This window comes from Salvelinus sp. IW2-2015, linkage group LG20 (genome assembly GCF_002910315.2).
Source record: "Salvelinus sp. IW2-2015 linkage group LG20, ASM291031v2, whole genome shotgun sequence".
NCBI classification, from domain to species: domain Eukaryota; kingdom Metazoa; phylum Chordata; class Actinopteri; order Salmoniformes; family Salmonidae; genus Salvelinus; species Salvelinus sp. IW2-2015.
In genome coordinates, this window is record NC_036860.1 from 29,058,114 (window position 1) to 29,072,457 (window position 14,344).

Below are 14,344 nucleotides of genomic sequence, written 5' to 3' on the forward strand. Positions count from 1 at the left end.
ACTATGGGCGTGTAATCGCTGGCCAGGGGAACCAACCAACCAATATGCACACAGATATATCTCCCCACGCTGTTGCTCTCCTCCTCCAACTCCAAGAGTGGTGAACCGGATAGCGCTGCCTCCTAATCAGGGTTCAACTCAAGGCACAGTCATTTGGATCAGTAAGGGAGGGTTAAGAGAGGGAGGGAGGGTAAGAAAGGGAGCAGATGGAGGGAGCTGAAGCAGAGCGATTTAACAGCAGCCTAGGGAAATAGATTAAGGCGAGGTTGCAGTGAGGACAGGTCGGAGTATATTAAACAGTGGCACATTTCCATCTGGAGTTTAAGGCGGAGGTCACGGGGAGTAATGGTAACATGCCATTTGGAAGCACGTTGCAGTGCTACTGGTTAGCTTTATTTGCTTTCAACGTTTTTTCTATCTTTGTTCTTTGTGGAGAGATGCTTAATGACTTAGGTGATGTTGATTTTTTTTTACACATTTATCGAGACATTGCCCAAACTGAGTATCATTTGTTGATAAATCACCTGGCTGTGTTGGTCTGAAGCACCTGCCTGAAGTCTAGAAATGGGAAAAAGATTAACACAGTCCAGATAGGGTATATGGCAAACTAGCAATTGTCCTTTTGAATCCAGCTCGAAATCGCAGCATATCTTATCATGTGAGGATCACATTTTGCATTTATTAACACCAAAACCCCACCCAATATAACTTTAACACCTTCCCCACCCAGTTTGTCTCTCATAGCCCCACTTCGGCATCCCCCTTTCTCCCAGTGAGCAGAGGGCCACCTGGTGGCTTCTTCGTGGTATTGCACTTCCACAATACCCATATAGTAGAACTATGAGTCTGAGAGTCTGTGTTGCAGGGCAGTAAAGGAGGAGGTTGCGCCAGTGAGTAGCTGTCTTCTCCATTTACTGTCTATAAGGAAGACGGCTCTCCATTTCACTGGGGGGATTTGAAAATGTAATTATCTTTATAGGTGCTGGTCAATACAGGCCATGACTGCTACATGATGGTTTATCAGGGCACCCGGCGTAGTAGGTTAGTGAGACGAATTACCTATATCTACAGGGCCCCTGATTAGACAGACAAGCCCCCAGCAATATCTAGTAAAAGTTTAATTGAACAGCTATGTGTTGGAAGTGATTTATTGAAGAGGATAGACAGTGAGTGAGGAAGGAGCACGGGGGCGAGGGGGTGAAGGAGGAAGGGAATCGTGCATGGGAGTAGAAAGGGGAGGTATGGTTGACAGAACAGTGTGAACATAATGAGAGCTGGTGCGTGAGAGAAAAGGATGAAAAGAGGGATCCTTTGGAGAACAGAACTGGCCCACTCACAGCAGCAACAACAGCATGAAGCATCACTGTTTAGAAGCTCTGGGTTTGTGTTGGGAAGCCGTGTGCTCGCCGATCCCCATTGTTATCATCTTGTGTAATCATTCAATCAATTGGTGGGAGTTGTTTTTCTCTTTTAGTTTTAATTTTTGTACCCGACGCTTTCAAAAACAAGCTGACCCAAATCGAGGGATTGTCCCTTTTGTCCTCTYGTTTCCTTACTCTGTCAGTCCATCCCAGGTCTCCTGTATTTCCTCTGACATTCAATGGGCACTGGATATAATCGGATATTTCGTTGATCTTTAGAAGTGCTCAAAATGACATTTATCTCGTCATCAAATGAATATGGCGCTGATGTTTATTTTCTGTTGGCAAGAGGGGTCGAGAGATGAGACGCCGCATCAAGACGGATGGAGAAGCTCTCTGAACCGCATAACAATAATAKAATTCTCCMCAGCACTTAATCTCACACTGCTTCCGGTGTAATCGTCAAGGCTCCCCTGCCCTGAAAATCATTGTAGCTTGTCAAGTGTATCGGTATTCAGATTCCTCACAGAGAGTAACCGAGTATCCAATCACAATGTGACAACTTGCTTTTGTTCTGGCAGCATTCATATATGTGCAAACGTCTCTCTCTCTCTCTCTCTCTCTCTCTCTCTCTCTCTCTCTCTGATGTGATCTCTGAAAATGTCAGCAACTTGGTTTCAGAAAGGCCCTGATGTTCTTGTTCTCCATGTCTGTTGGCATCGCTGAGTTCTACTCGCCTTATCAAATAAATTGGAGAGCGGCTTTTCCCCGATTGCCTCCACAGAAAGGTTCTGGCTCACCCGAGGGTCTTCTGCTCATGGCTTCGGCTGATGGGAAAACTACTTAGAATAATTGTTTTCCAGGAGGACGGATTCCCAGCCACCGTTGTCCCTACCACCGTCATGCAGTGCCTGTGTGTGTGTGTATCTGTGGTTTGTGTGTGTGTGTGTGTGTGCATAAGTGTTTGTGTGTGCAGATAGCTGTATGCATCAGTGCCGTCAGGGTGTGTGTTTGTGTGCCTGAGTGTGTGCACCTGCATGTCTGTGTTTTGTGTGTGCGTGCAGATGGCTGCATTTGCATCAATGCCATCAGGGCACAGATAATGGAGTCTCCACTTGAGGGAAACACATCAGCCCACCTCACTACTTAAAGATAAGACAGGAGCCGTAACCTGCTCTCTCAACCCCTCCTCCCTCCCAGGCAGCCTCTGTTTTGGGTACTGTAATTGCATGTAAGTAGTCAGGGAGCCATATTTGAAACAGCTTTTTAAACTCTTGTTGTGATTGTAATGAGGCAGCTCTACATCTTCTCTGTTTTGGTTTTCTACACTTTTTCTCATTGCCTATTTGGTCTGTGGAAACTACTTAACCCTGCCATGACCGCTAGATGAGTCAAAACAAGGGGCCAGGTGTAAAGCTGATCAAATGAAGTGCATGTTTTTATCAGCTCAAATAATCAGGATAACTTAAGTTGTTTTGCATTTTGAGATTGGTAGTTGGATAGTGACGAGTACAAACATGATCGTCATTATTCGGGTTACCCTTTCCTGCTTTTGTCAAAACTGTTTTTCTCAGATTAATACACTTTACGCACGCTCATGTGGAGCCCTATCAGATCGACAGTTATACGCTCCTATACTCTGCATCTTCGAAGAGCCCCAAGAAAACTATTATACGTGCCTTTGGTCCTCTTCTCCAATGATTTGTCAGATTAGTGTAAATCCTGACTGTCGGGTCATCCCTCGCTGTCCACGTCCCTTATCGTCTTTTGTTTTAGCGAGAGATTACTGAAGATGCTGATAATTCCCGACCCGTGGCGGCTGCCCCTTCACATGGCCWAGGCTGGCCACTCGGTTTACCATCAGACGAGCATCAGCAGTGTGACAAGTGCATCCAATCTTTTTGGGGTGCCAGGCATCTCTTTGCAAAGCGAACATCTGTCCTGATGGCTGCCCGCTGCCAATTATGGCAGAATGTCCACATGGCTAGAGAGGGAGGTTGACACAGCCTCGTATTGATGTTCCTCTCATATTCCCACAATAATGAGCAGGAGGCATGTGCTGCTCCCCCGAGGCGATGCAAAACTAAGGTCTCTCTCTTGCTCGCTCTATCTCTTTAGTCAACTTTGAGCCTGATGAGACTTTACTTTTGATATAATGTACAGGTATGAGGGATATCAGAAAGGACTATGGTCAACATTGTATTTTATGCCGAACAGTGAGTYTYAAGGTCTGGCATACAYAATATCTGAGATCACAATTCAATAAATAAATACTCATGAACTACTTGTGGACCTTYAATGAACCCCTGTTGAATGGTGCCTTTGTGTAAAAGGTTATTTAATAGTCTCTTGTGCTATTCTCTACAGCAGTCAACTGCAGCGCACCTTGTAAACATAATCCATGGTTGTTGTGGCAGTTTTTAAATAATAGCTCTGTCAGTGCAATTCATGGCTTATGTGGAGTGGCACCGGAATATGTTTGAGCCTCACATTACATCGAACTCGGACTCCCGAGTGSCGCAGYGGTCTAAGGCACTGYATCTCAGTGCAAGAGGCATCACTACAGTCCCTGGTTTGAATCCAGGCTGTATCGCATCCTGCCGTGATTGGGAGTCCCATAGGGCGGCGCACAATTGGCCCAGCATCGTCCGGGTTTGGCTGGGGAARGCCGTCATTGTAAATAAGAATTTGTTCTTAACTGACTTGCCTAGTGAAGTAACATTTTTAAAAAGCTGCAAATTCAAGGGTGCAAAATCCTGGAAACATATAATAAGGTTTCGCAAGCTTCCTTAAACATGTCATGCTGAGCTGTTATGTCACGGATTGAATCACATCACATGAAACAGGCATTAAGCACAGGGCCAAGGACAAGCATACATTGATAGCCAAATAATATATTGTCATGGAATGGGAATTTGTTTTGACTGCAGAACTCCAAGTGGAGAAGTTGTATCAGATAGACGAATGGAGCTTSAGTCGACAGATGAGTGGGAAAAGGCTTTGCTGACCAAATGTAGTTGTTGAAGAGGCCCTGTTTTTGCAGTAGAGCAAAAGGGAGTGCAGATTATGCCTTTGAGACATTCTRGTGCTGACATTTTAGTTCCTATTTATTCACTTTTTTGCCTGCATTTGCTTATCGAGGTCTGCCGAGGGTACCGACGTGAAAGCCCAACGTTGGCCTCCCAACGGTGGCAAATCACTTTATCTGTGAGCTGTTGTCACCGCCAACATGGTCAAATGTTTGTTTTTATCACTCCTCACCGCAACATGCTACCTCTAGCAACTGCCAAAAAACTGATGTGCAATCTGTGAGTGGTTTCTAAACAAAGGATTTGTTGTGGATGCTGGATAATTTCACACACAGGAGAGTTGTGTCTGGGAGAGCCTGAAAACGGGGAAGAAAAGTGAGGGAAGAGGCGGATATGGCTGGATTGGGCACTAGACTTGAACCTAAAGAACAATCAACAGTGTTTCTATTAATATTTTAGTTTCCAGTGAAAACCTTCTCTTTGCTGTAATTTGACTGGTGTAAATGTGAAGAATAAACATAGCCCGTTACACTACCTGGATTAATACTGCCTATAAGCCATTGATTCAGATGGCTTGAAACCACATTAGCAACCAAGTCTTGGTGTTGACTCCTTGCCAACTTTGAACAGTTAGAGTCCCACTGTGTTCTGTCTTGTTTACCGGGAGGTGGTCTGCTCATCATAGCTTGGTACTGAAGGTGACACTTGGAGCTGGGCTAGATCTTTAGAGCCGTCTTCTTTCATCTGAACCAAACCAATCCAACTCTGTTTGTGGGTTTACTGTTTGGAAAGGGCACACTCCAGGTGTGCACCGTTCCTCCACACAGATTCACTCTCTAGGGAAAGATGCGTGCGATAACTGCATACAGAGATTCAAATCTTGCCTTGCACCTTCAGAGATTTACCATTTGGAAATGAAGGTGTTTTTTCAGAGGGCGGGCAGCAGCGTAGAGCGGGAGATAAGAGTAAACCTAGGCCTCATTGAAAAACAGGGAGCTGCAGCCTCTCTTGGTCATGGTCCAGTCATCAGGTGAGTGCAGAGGGAGCAGGCAGTTCAAAGGCAAAGGGAGGGAGTGCGGAGGGAGCAGGAAGTTCAAAGGCAAAGGGAGGGAGTGCGGAGGGAGCATGCAGTTCAAAGGCAAAGGGAGGGAGTGCGGAGGGAGCAGGCAGTTCAAAGGCAAAGGGAGGGAGTGCAGAGGGAGCAGGCAGGTCAAAGGGAGGGAGTGCAGAAGGAGCAGGCAGTTCAAAGGGAGGGAGCGTTTGAAACCAGTTGGGGGTTAAGCCGGCAGAAAGATTCACCCCCTCAATGAATTTGCTGTCACCCTTTTTAAGTGTTTGGTCAGCTTTGGGGTGGCAGGTAGCYTAGTGGTTAGAGCGTTGGGCCAGTAACTGAAAGGTTGCTAGATCGAATCCYCGAGCTGACAAGGAAACAATCTGTCGTTCTACCCCTGAACAAGGGGCCGTCATTGTAAATAAGAATTTGTTCTTAACAGACTTACCTAGTTAAATAAAATCAAATGTATATATGATTACAAGAGCCTGAAGAAATATGGTCARAATTCCGATGTATAGGTCGCAGAACAACCTGCCAGGCATACTGCTGACTCTCATCCTCCCCAAGTTGCACAATGGGAAGGAGTTTGCTGTTTTGACAAGCCTTAACTGTACGCATCATCATGTTATGTTAATTAGTTACCATCAAACCTCTGCAAAACACACAATTTGGTTCCCAGCTGTGTCTGCCACCGCACTGCAACAAAGATATGAGTCAATTCTGTATCAGATGTGAACATTGCCAGTTGCAGGTTTTTGATTTGCGATCCCCTCTGATATCTCCTTGGTTCGAACATTCTAAATTTCCCAGCATGCCCCTCTTAAGAACATATCCCTGCCAGCCAGGTTTTCTTCCTTCTCTTTTCCTCCGGCTCTTCAGCTGCAAGGCTCTGTACTGACTGTCAAACCTCAAAGCTGTTTACTTGGAGTGATCAACAAGATAGATATTGGAGTGCTCGAGATGATTGTTGAGATTGCTGTTCATGATCCAGAGGCAAGGAGTGCCTGTCACTCAATATAGTTGCTTTCCGTTGCATAGAGCCATCACTGGATTGTTGTGTTTGAAGGTGTTAACCACACTCTTTGACAATCTGAGAAATGTATTCAAGACTAGATGGATGAAGAGCTATGCACCAATCCACGTTAGCTAAATGTGCTAAACAAGATGATTCTCCATAGGTTACATACAACAGCTAATTAATACACATTGAGGGTTAAAGAGAAGTCATTTCTTAAATGGTCTTTCAGAGCATGTGTTTGCACTCAAAACATTTKAGCTATATGGCCTTGAAGGATTAGGAGCATTTAGAGCTAACCGCTCTTGTTTAGCAGTCATCCACTTCAGCGCAGTGCTTAATAGAAGTTGCCATGGCAGACGGCAACTGTGTGGAATTAATAAATAATAGTAGTGTCTTAGCCGAAGTAGTTCACACAGGCTCCTCCATTTTCCTCTATCAGGGCTACAAAGCTGGCGAGAGTATTACAGAATCAGTGCTTATTACTAGTCACAGCTGAACCTTTCTGATTTGCTACGCTCACTCATTACTCGGCTTTGTGCGAGTGCTAGGGCAAGCTCAATTCACATTCCTCATACCCTCTCATTTATATGGGGGAATTAATCAGAGTCACTGAAATGGATCATAGTCCTAAAAACCCTTGTGCAGTACAATATTCAAGCTCTCTCAAAAGATTATGGAACCAAAGAATATGGAGTGGATTTTTATAATTTTCCTGATGCTTAATATACAGTTGGCTGGATGAGAAATACTCTCGAGTGCAATAGCCTTTGTCTTTAGATAAGATGTATCACCACATTGTCCATATACATCAGCGGTCACCAACCTTTTYGGAGTYGAGGTCACTTTCGGAGTCAAAAAGCAAGCGGAGATCTACCGCTCAGATTATTGTTTTTAACATGACTTAAAAAATGTAAGCCYATGCAACATTAACCTAATAAAAATAGTTCTGTAGGAATTATGTTTGTGCAGTAAGCCTAACCTGATGGTGAAACTTGAGGTTTCACCGGGGTTTTTATGCCTAATGCACAAATTCATGTTGTTCCTATGACCAGAGAAGGTGAAATATTCCTCTATAAAGAAATAGACAYGACAAGCTGCTAATAATACAAATTCATGCCTACTGATACATTCATTGTAGCTGCAGTGCTGGTTGTAGCGTGGGTGGAAGTAGGGAGAAGCACGTTTTATGTTTTGCAAAAGTGTTGAATAAAAACAGTGTTGACAGTGCTGAATAAAAACATGAACTCACTCTTTACTGTATTCTTTGACAATCTCYSTCTGGTTATGGTTTTAAAGGTTATGAAATCTCATGTAGGCTATTATCAAACTTTGCTGTGGGKTTGTGGAAGCTGTAGGCTCAGTGATTTAAGCTATCCGATTGGCCAGTGCAGTAGGCGCACTTGATTTWGCTTGATTCAGCTCCCTTCAGACAAATGAAATGGTTCAAAATGGGAAAACTTTGCCTACCCGGTATGCAGGGCTTCTGAATCAAGTGCATCTACCTCCAACAGCACAAGGAGCGCAAGGCTTTATCGTTGACTATTCTACAGAAATGTTTAGTGATTGACTAGGAATGCCGCAATCGACCGGTTGGTGACCACTGATCTACATGAACTTTCAATGATTGATCTTTTGAAATTGCATTTGCCCCAATGTAATACAGTGCACATGATGGAACTMTAGTATAAAAACAAACYGACAACCTCTGACCTCGCAGATAAATCATGAACTGTTCATGAAGTTGATGTATTCCTTTTATCTGTCGATTACAGGGTCAAGGCAAAGAAAGGGGTGAATCTTCTACAAACCAAGTCAAAGAATGCCCAGTGGACTGTGGACTGGGAGGTGCAGTCCGGGGCAAAGCATTCCATCACCACCATCAACGTGAACAAGAACAAAGGAGTACAAGCCGGGTAAGTCAACAGCCTTAGGACTAAACACAAACCATCTAACTTAAACATCACAGAGTGAGTGAGGTGGTCGTGCCCAGCACACTGGTAAAAACTTTAAGATGGTTTGTTCTTTGAAAGACGATACGAGACATCTTCAAAACGTCCTATTTACAATAGACCTATTTGCAATATACTGTAGATATGGATCCAGTTTAGGGTAGCTGTCCAAAAGATCTTTGGATATGCTTTGTTAAATAAATTGCTTAAATGCAAAGCCATAAAAAATATATTTAGRTAAGGTATGATACGCATACAAGATATGCTTACACCAATGATTTCAACATTTTTCCCTGCTTGGCAGAAWGCTGATTGGGGGACCACTACATTAAACTGTAGTTTTCAAATGCATGCTTTTTACAGCTTGATTATCAACTTCAGTGATGGATCCATTTTATGTGTAGACAAAACCAATAGAAAAATGCCAAAATGATATGTACAGTTTAACTTTTATATGTTGCTGCATTACAGTGCCATGGAGATGGGATTCTGTCATTGCCAAAAATGGCAGCAATATCATTGCCCGTCACTGGGCAAAGGTACCCATGRTTATAWCAAATKKTATTTGTCACATGCGCCGAATACAACCTTACCGTGAAATGCTTACTTACAAGCCCTTAACCAACAATGCAGTTTTAAGAAAATAGAGTTAAGAAAATATTTACTAAATGATCTAAAGTAGAAAAAAGGCTATAGGGGGTACCGGTATCGAGTCAATGTGCGGGGGTACAGGTTAGTCGAGGTCATTTGTACATGTAGGTAGGGGTAAAGTGACTATGCATAGATAATAAACAGCGAGTAGCAGCAGTGTAAAAACAAAGGGGGGGGGATCAATGCAAATAGTCTGGGTGGCCATTTCATTAATTGTTCAGCAGCCTTATGGCTTGGGGTGTTAACTTGTTTGTGATAGGGAGCAGCATTTTCACTTTTGGATGAATAGCATGCCCAGAGTGAACTGCCTCCTACTCAGTCCCAGATGCTAATATATGCATAGTATTATTAGTATTGGATAAAAAACACTCTGAAGTTTCTAAAACTGTTTGAATGATGTCTGTGAGTATAACAGAATTCATATGGCAGGCAAAAACCTGAGAAGAAATCCAAACAGGAAGTGGAAAATATGAGGTTTGTAGTTTTTGAACTCACCCCTATCGAATACACACTGGGATATGGGTTATTTTTCACTTCCTAAGGCTTCTACTAGATGTCAACCATCTTTAGAACATTGTTTCAGGCTACTCATGTGAAGTGGGGCCGGATGGGAGCTGTTTTACTAAGGGGTCTGCCTACAGCCTCGTTCTCAGTCATGCGCTTTCACTTGAGAGGTTGGTCTCGTTCCAGTGCAATTCTACAGAATTCTCCGGTTGGAACAGTATTGAACTTTTATGATAAAAATATCCTAAAGATTGATTCTATACTTAGTTGGACAAGTTTCTTCGACCTGTAATATAACGTTTTGAACGTTTCGTCCGAATGGACCAGATCGCGCTTTTGGATTGTTTACCAAACGCCCTAACAAAAGAAGCTATTGGACATAAATGGACATTATCCGAACAACACAGGCATTTTAAATTGTGGAACTGCGATTCCTGGGAGTGCATTCTGATGAAGATCATCAAAGGTAAGTAAATATTTATACATGAATAATATGAATAATGTTGACTACCCAACATGGTGGAGATTTCTCTGGCTGGTTTGGGCTCTGAGCCGCGTTCTCAGATTATGCTTTTTCCGTAAAGTTTTTTGAAATCTGACACAGCGGTTGCATTAAGGAGAAGTGTATCTAAAGTTTCATGTATAATAGCTGCTATTTTCTTCAACATTTATTATGAGTATTTCTGTGAATTCATGTGGCTCTCTGCAATATCACTGCATGTTTTGGAACTACTGAATCTAACACGTCAATGTAAAATTACGATTTTTGGATATAAATATGAACTTTACCGAACAAAACATACATGTATTGTGTAACATGAAGTCTATGAGTGTCATCTGATGAAGATCATCAAAGGTTAGTGATTCATTTTATCTCTATTTGTGCTTTTTGTGACTCCTCTCTTGGCGGGAAAATGGCTGGGTTTATCTGTGACTTGGTGGTGACCTAACATAATGTTTGTGGAGAGCGGGGTGGGGGTGGGGTGATTTGCTGCAGGAGGGACTGGTGCACTTACAAAATAGATGGCATCATGAGGTGGAAAATATGTAGATATATTGAAGCATCACCTCAAGACATCAGTCTGGAAGTTAAAGCTTGGTCGCAAATGGTCTTCCAGGTGGACAATGACCCCAAGCATACTTCCATAATTGTGGTTTAGGAGAACAAAGTCAAGGTATTGGAGTGGCCATCAACAAGCCATACCTCAATCCTATAGAAAATTTGTGGGCATAACTGAAAAGCGTGTGCGAGCAAGGAGGCCTACAAACCTGACTCAGTTACTCCAGCTCTTGTCAAGAGGAATGTCCAAAATTCACCCAACTTATTTGTGGGAAGCTTGTGGAAGGCTACCCGAAACGTTTGACCCAAGTTCAACAATTTAAAGGCAATGCTACCAAATACTAATTGAGTGTATGTAAACTTCTGACCCACTGGGAATGTGATGAAAAAAATAAAAGCTGAAATAAATCATTCTCTCTACTATTATTCTGACATTCACATTCTGAAAATGAATGGTGATCCTAACTGACCTAAAACAGGGCATTTTTCTCTGATTAAATGTCGAATTGTGAAAAACTGAGTTTACATACACCTTAGCCAAATACATTTAAACTTCAACTGTACATTATTGAAATGCTAATCCTTTGCACATGAATGGCCGCTCATTCGAGAATAAATGCAAAGTATATATTTAGGCCCATATGTCGTTGTTGTCTTCTCTGTGAGAATCGCCRGCCCGTCTGCTGGAGAGTCAGTTCATCAGAGTCTCTGGTCAACTTCCCCAGAGGTCATAATGTCTTTCGTAGTTGTTGCTTTCTCAGCGGCTCTGGATAGTGTCTGTTGTAATGGATACRTCAGGTGTACAGATGGTTGTTGCATAGAATAGATGCTTCCGTGGTTGTCGGTATTCTCGTACTACACTTTTGTAWTTTCCAGCTGCAGACTGACTAGTAATTATACGTCTAGGATTTGCTCTTGTTCTGTAGTGATCGATTAGTCTCAGAGTTTAACCATTTCCAGCCGTGTAGCCAAAACTACAGCTGTATGGTCTCCGTGACCTATAGAGTTGTAGTTCTTAACCATTTCAACATGTAGCGTCAGCTCCATATTTTCTGGTCTAATGGCCTATAGAATTGTAGCCATTCCAACATGGGGACTCCGTCCCGGCGTTCTCTGACTTCATGTACATTTTGTAGGACGTGGTTTTACACACTTCTGAGAAAAGGGCAGTCCATGATGCCAACATAATGTTTATGCTCACGTGGGCGTGGACATTGATTTGGTTAACTACATATGAAAACCCATATTTTCTAATTTAGAAGGTTAACATCACATTACATCTTTTCACAAATAGTTCCATGTTTAATCACRTACGTCTCACATATTTAGATGTGAACCCCATAATTAAGAAGTGTACACAGCCAAAGACACATGAATGAATGTTTCCTATCTTTCATGAKATCACCAAATGAAACACGCTCATCATGATTGTCCCTTAWGTGTCCAAGGACCACACCCACATTCTCAAAAATAGAAATATTGTTTAATTTTTCAAAYTTTTGATGTCCAAGTGTCTCTATGTGTTCCACAGTTTACATTCCAAACTCGAACAAAAAAACAGCCGATTTCCCGCTCTCCGCCTCCAAGAGAGAGAGAGAGCACGCTGCAGAGCAGACCCTCTGTAACCTGATCCTTCARATCATCACAGGAGAGTTATGACAATAGTTTGTTGGTGATGTGGACCCCAAGGAACTTGAATCTCTCGACCCGCTCCACTACAGCMCTGTCGATGTGAAYGGGGGCGTGTCCGGCACTCCTTTTCCTGTAGTCCACGATCATCTCCTTTGTCTTGCTCACGTTGACGGATAGTTTGTTGTCCTGGCACYACACTGCCAGGTCTCTGACCTCCTCCCTATTGGCTGTCTCATCGTTGTCGGTGATCAGGCCTACCACCATTGTGTCGTCAGCAAACTTAATGATTGTGTTGGAGTCGTGCTTTGCCACACAGTCGTGGGTRAATAGGGAGTACAGGAGGGGACTAAGCACACACCCCTGAGGKGCCCCCGTGTTGAGGATCAGCGTGGCAGATGTGGTGTTGCCTTCCCTTACCACCTGGGGACGACCCGTCAGGATGTCCAGGATCCAGTTGCAGAGGGAGGTGTTTAGTCCCATGGTCCTTAGCTTAGTGATGAGCTTTGTGGGCACTATGGTGTTGAACGCTGAGCTGTAATCAATTAACAGCATTCTCACATAGGTGTTCCTTTTGTCCAGGTGTGCAAGGGCAGTGTGGAGTGTGATTGAGATTGCGTCATCTGTGGATCTGTTGGGGTGGTATGTGAATTGGAGTGTGTCTAGRGTTTCTGGGATGATGGTGTTGAGCCATGACCAGCCTTTCAAAGCGTTTAATTTGTCACTAATGTGTTTTGCCTACATTTTAGAGCCAGGTAGCAGTCTCTGAGGATAAATAGTAGGCAATTTCCTATTTTCATTTGATTTGGCCTTCTAGCTGTTAAAAGTAAATAAAAACGATAGAATCAGGCCCACTTTATCAAGCTAAGTGCAATAACATTAATGCTGGGACCTGTTGGAAAGCACATTTAACTGTAATATAGTTCTGTCTTTTTGTGCCGACATTGGTATATATTTAAGATAATGGACCATGCTGGGCTGCTTTATAAATTTGCCCACAAAAGTAGTATGAGTAAATCCATGCAAAAGATGGTCCCAGTTATATTACCACATTAAGCCTAATAGGTTTAAAGCCTTCATTTGACATGGTTTGGCATAACATCTAGGCCAATAATTGATCATATTGTCATCTTCAATCATAAAGCGTGATCAATCTTCTGGGCGAAGGCGGCGCTTCGGAGCATTTAGCATTTCCTGATAGAGGAAAACATTACTTTCTTCCACAGCCTGGATACATGTTYGTTATACAAGGAACTAAGAATAGTGACTGCTTTTAATGTCGACCATGTGATGCTCTGTGTTAAGGATGCCGTTGTTGTTATGACAGCATGCAGTCATTATGTGTTCGTCATAAGTGTAATGAAAATARTATGTAACATGTTAATGTAAAAGAAACATGTGAGGACCTGGTGGTTAATTGTTTAAACATAACATATAGTATTTAACTCCTTTTTTGGGTGTAGTCACAAAACTACCTTCATACTTCCCCACTTTTYAATTTATTTATCCGGTACCGGTTACCTTCGGACGAGTGACATTTGTGAGGGTCGTAGAGCAAAAGGGAGAACTTCATCGTGTTCGTGAGAATCTCCCCTTTCCACAGTGGGGTCCTATTAGTTTGTAGCCTAAATAGTTTGGATGCTACCAGWCAGAAGTTGGCACATCGACGGTACCGACTTCAGACGAGTCTCCTGACACTTGTGGCTTTCTTTGCCACGTTTCATCGCAGATGCAGAAGTACTAGGTGTATTGAGACGGATCCAAGGCAAAATATCTCTAGCTTAAACTGACAGATTTTGATGGGGATTTTTTGTTATGTAACTAAGTTTGACTCACAAATGTGTCAATYGACTCTAGGAGGTTAACACCACATTCATAAACATGTACTTCAGGGACTTCTGATAGGTGCACACACTCGGGGAATCGAAGTGTCAGGGTCTGGGTCTGTAGTGATGCCTCTAGCACTGAGATACAATGCCTGGTTTGATTCCAGGCTGTATCACAACCGGCCGTGATTGGGAGTCCCATAGGGCGGCGCACATTTGGCCCAGCGTTGTCCGGTTTAGGGTTTGGCTGGGGTAGGCTGTCA

General features: G+C 43.1%; 1 protein-coding gene across 2 annotated transcripts in view; it reads left to right on the forward strand.

Annotated features, from left to right (window-relative positions):
* Positions 1-14,344, forward strand: part of LOC111981035 (transmembrane protein 132E) — a 381,967-nt gene that overhangs the window by 307,801 nt on the left and 59,822 nt on the right. For both annotated transcript variants that reach the window (XM_024012156.2, XM_024012155.2), the window contains exon 3: positions 8,235-8,375. In XM_024012156.2, coding sequence (XP_023867924.1) covers positions 8,235-8,375 — 141 coding nt within the window. The remainder of the gene's footprint in view (positions 1-8,234; positions 8,376-14,344) is intronic.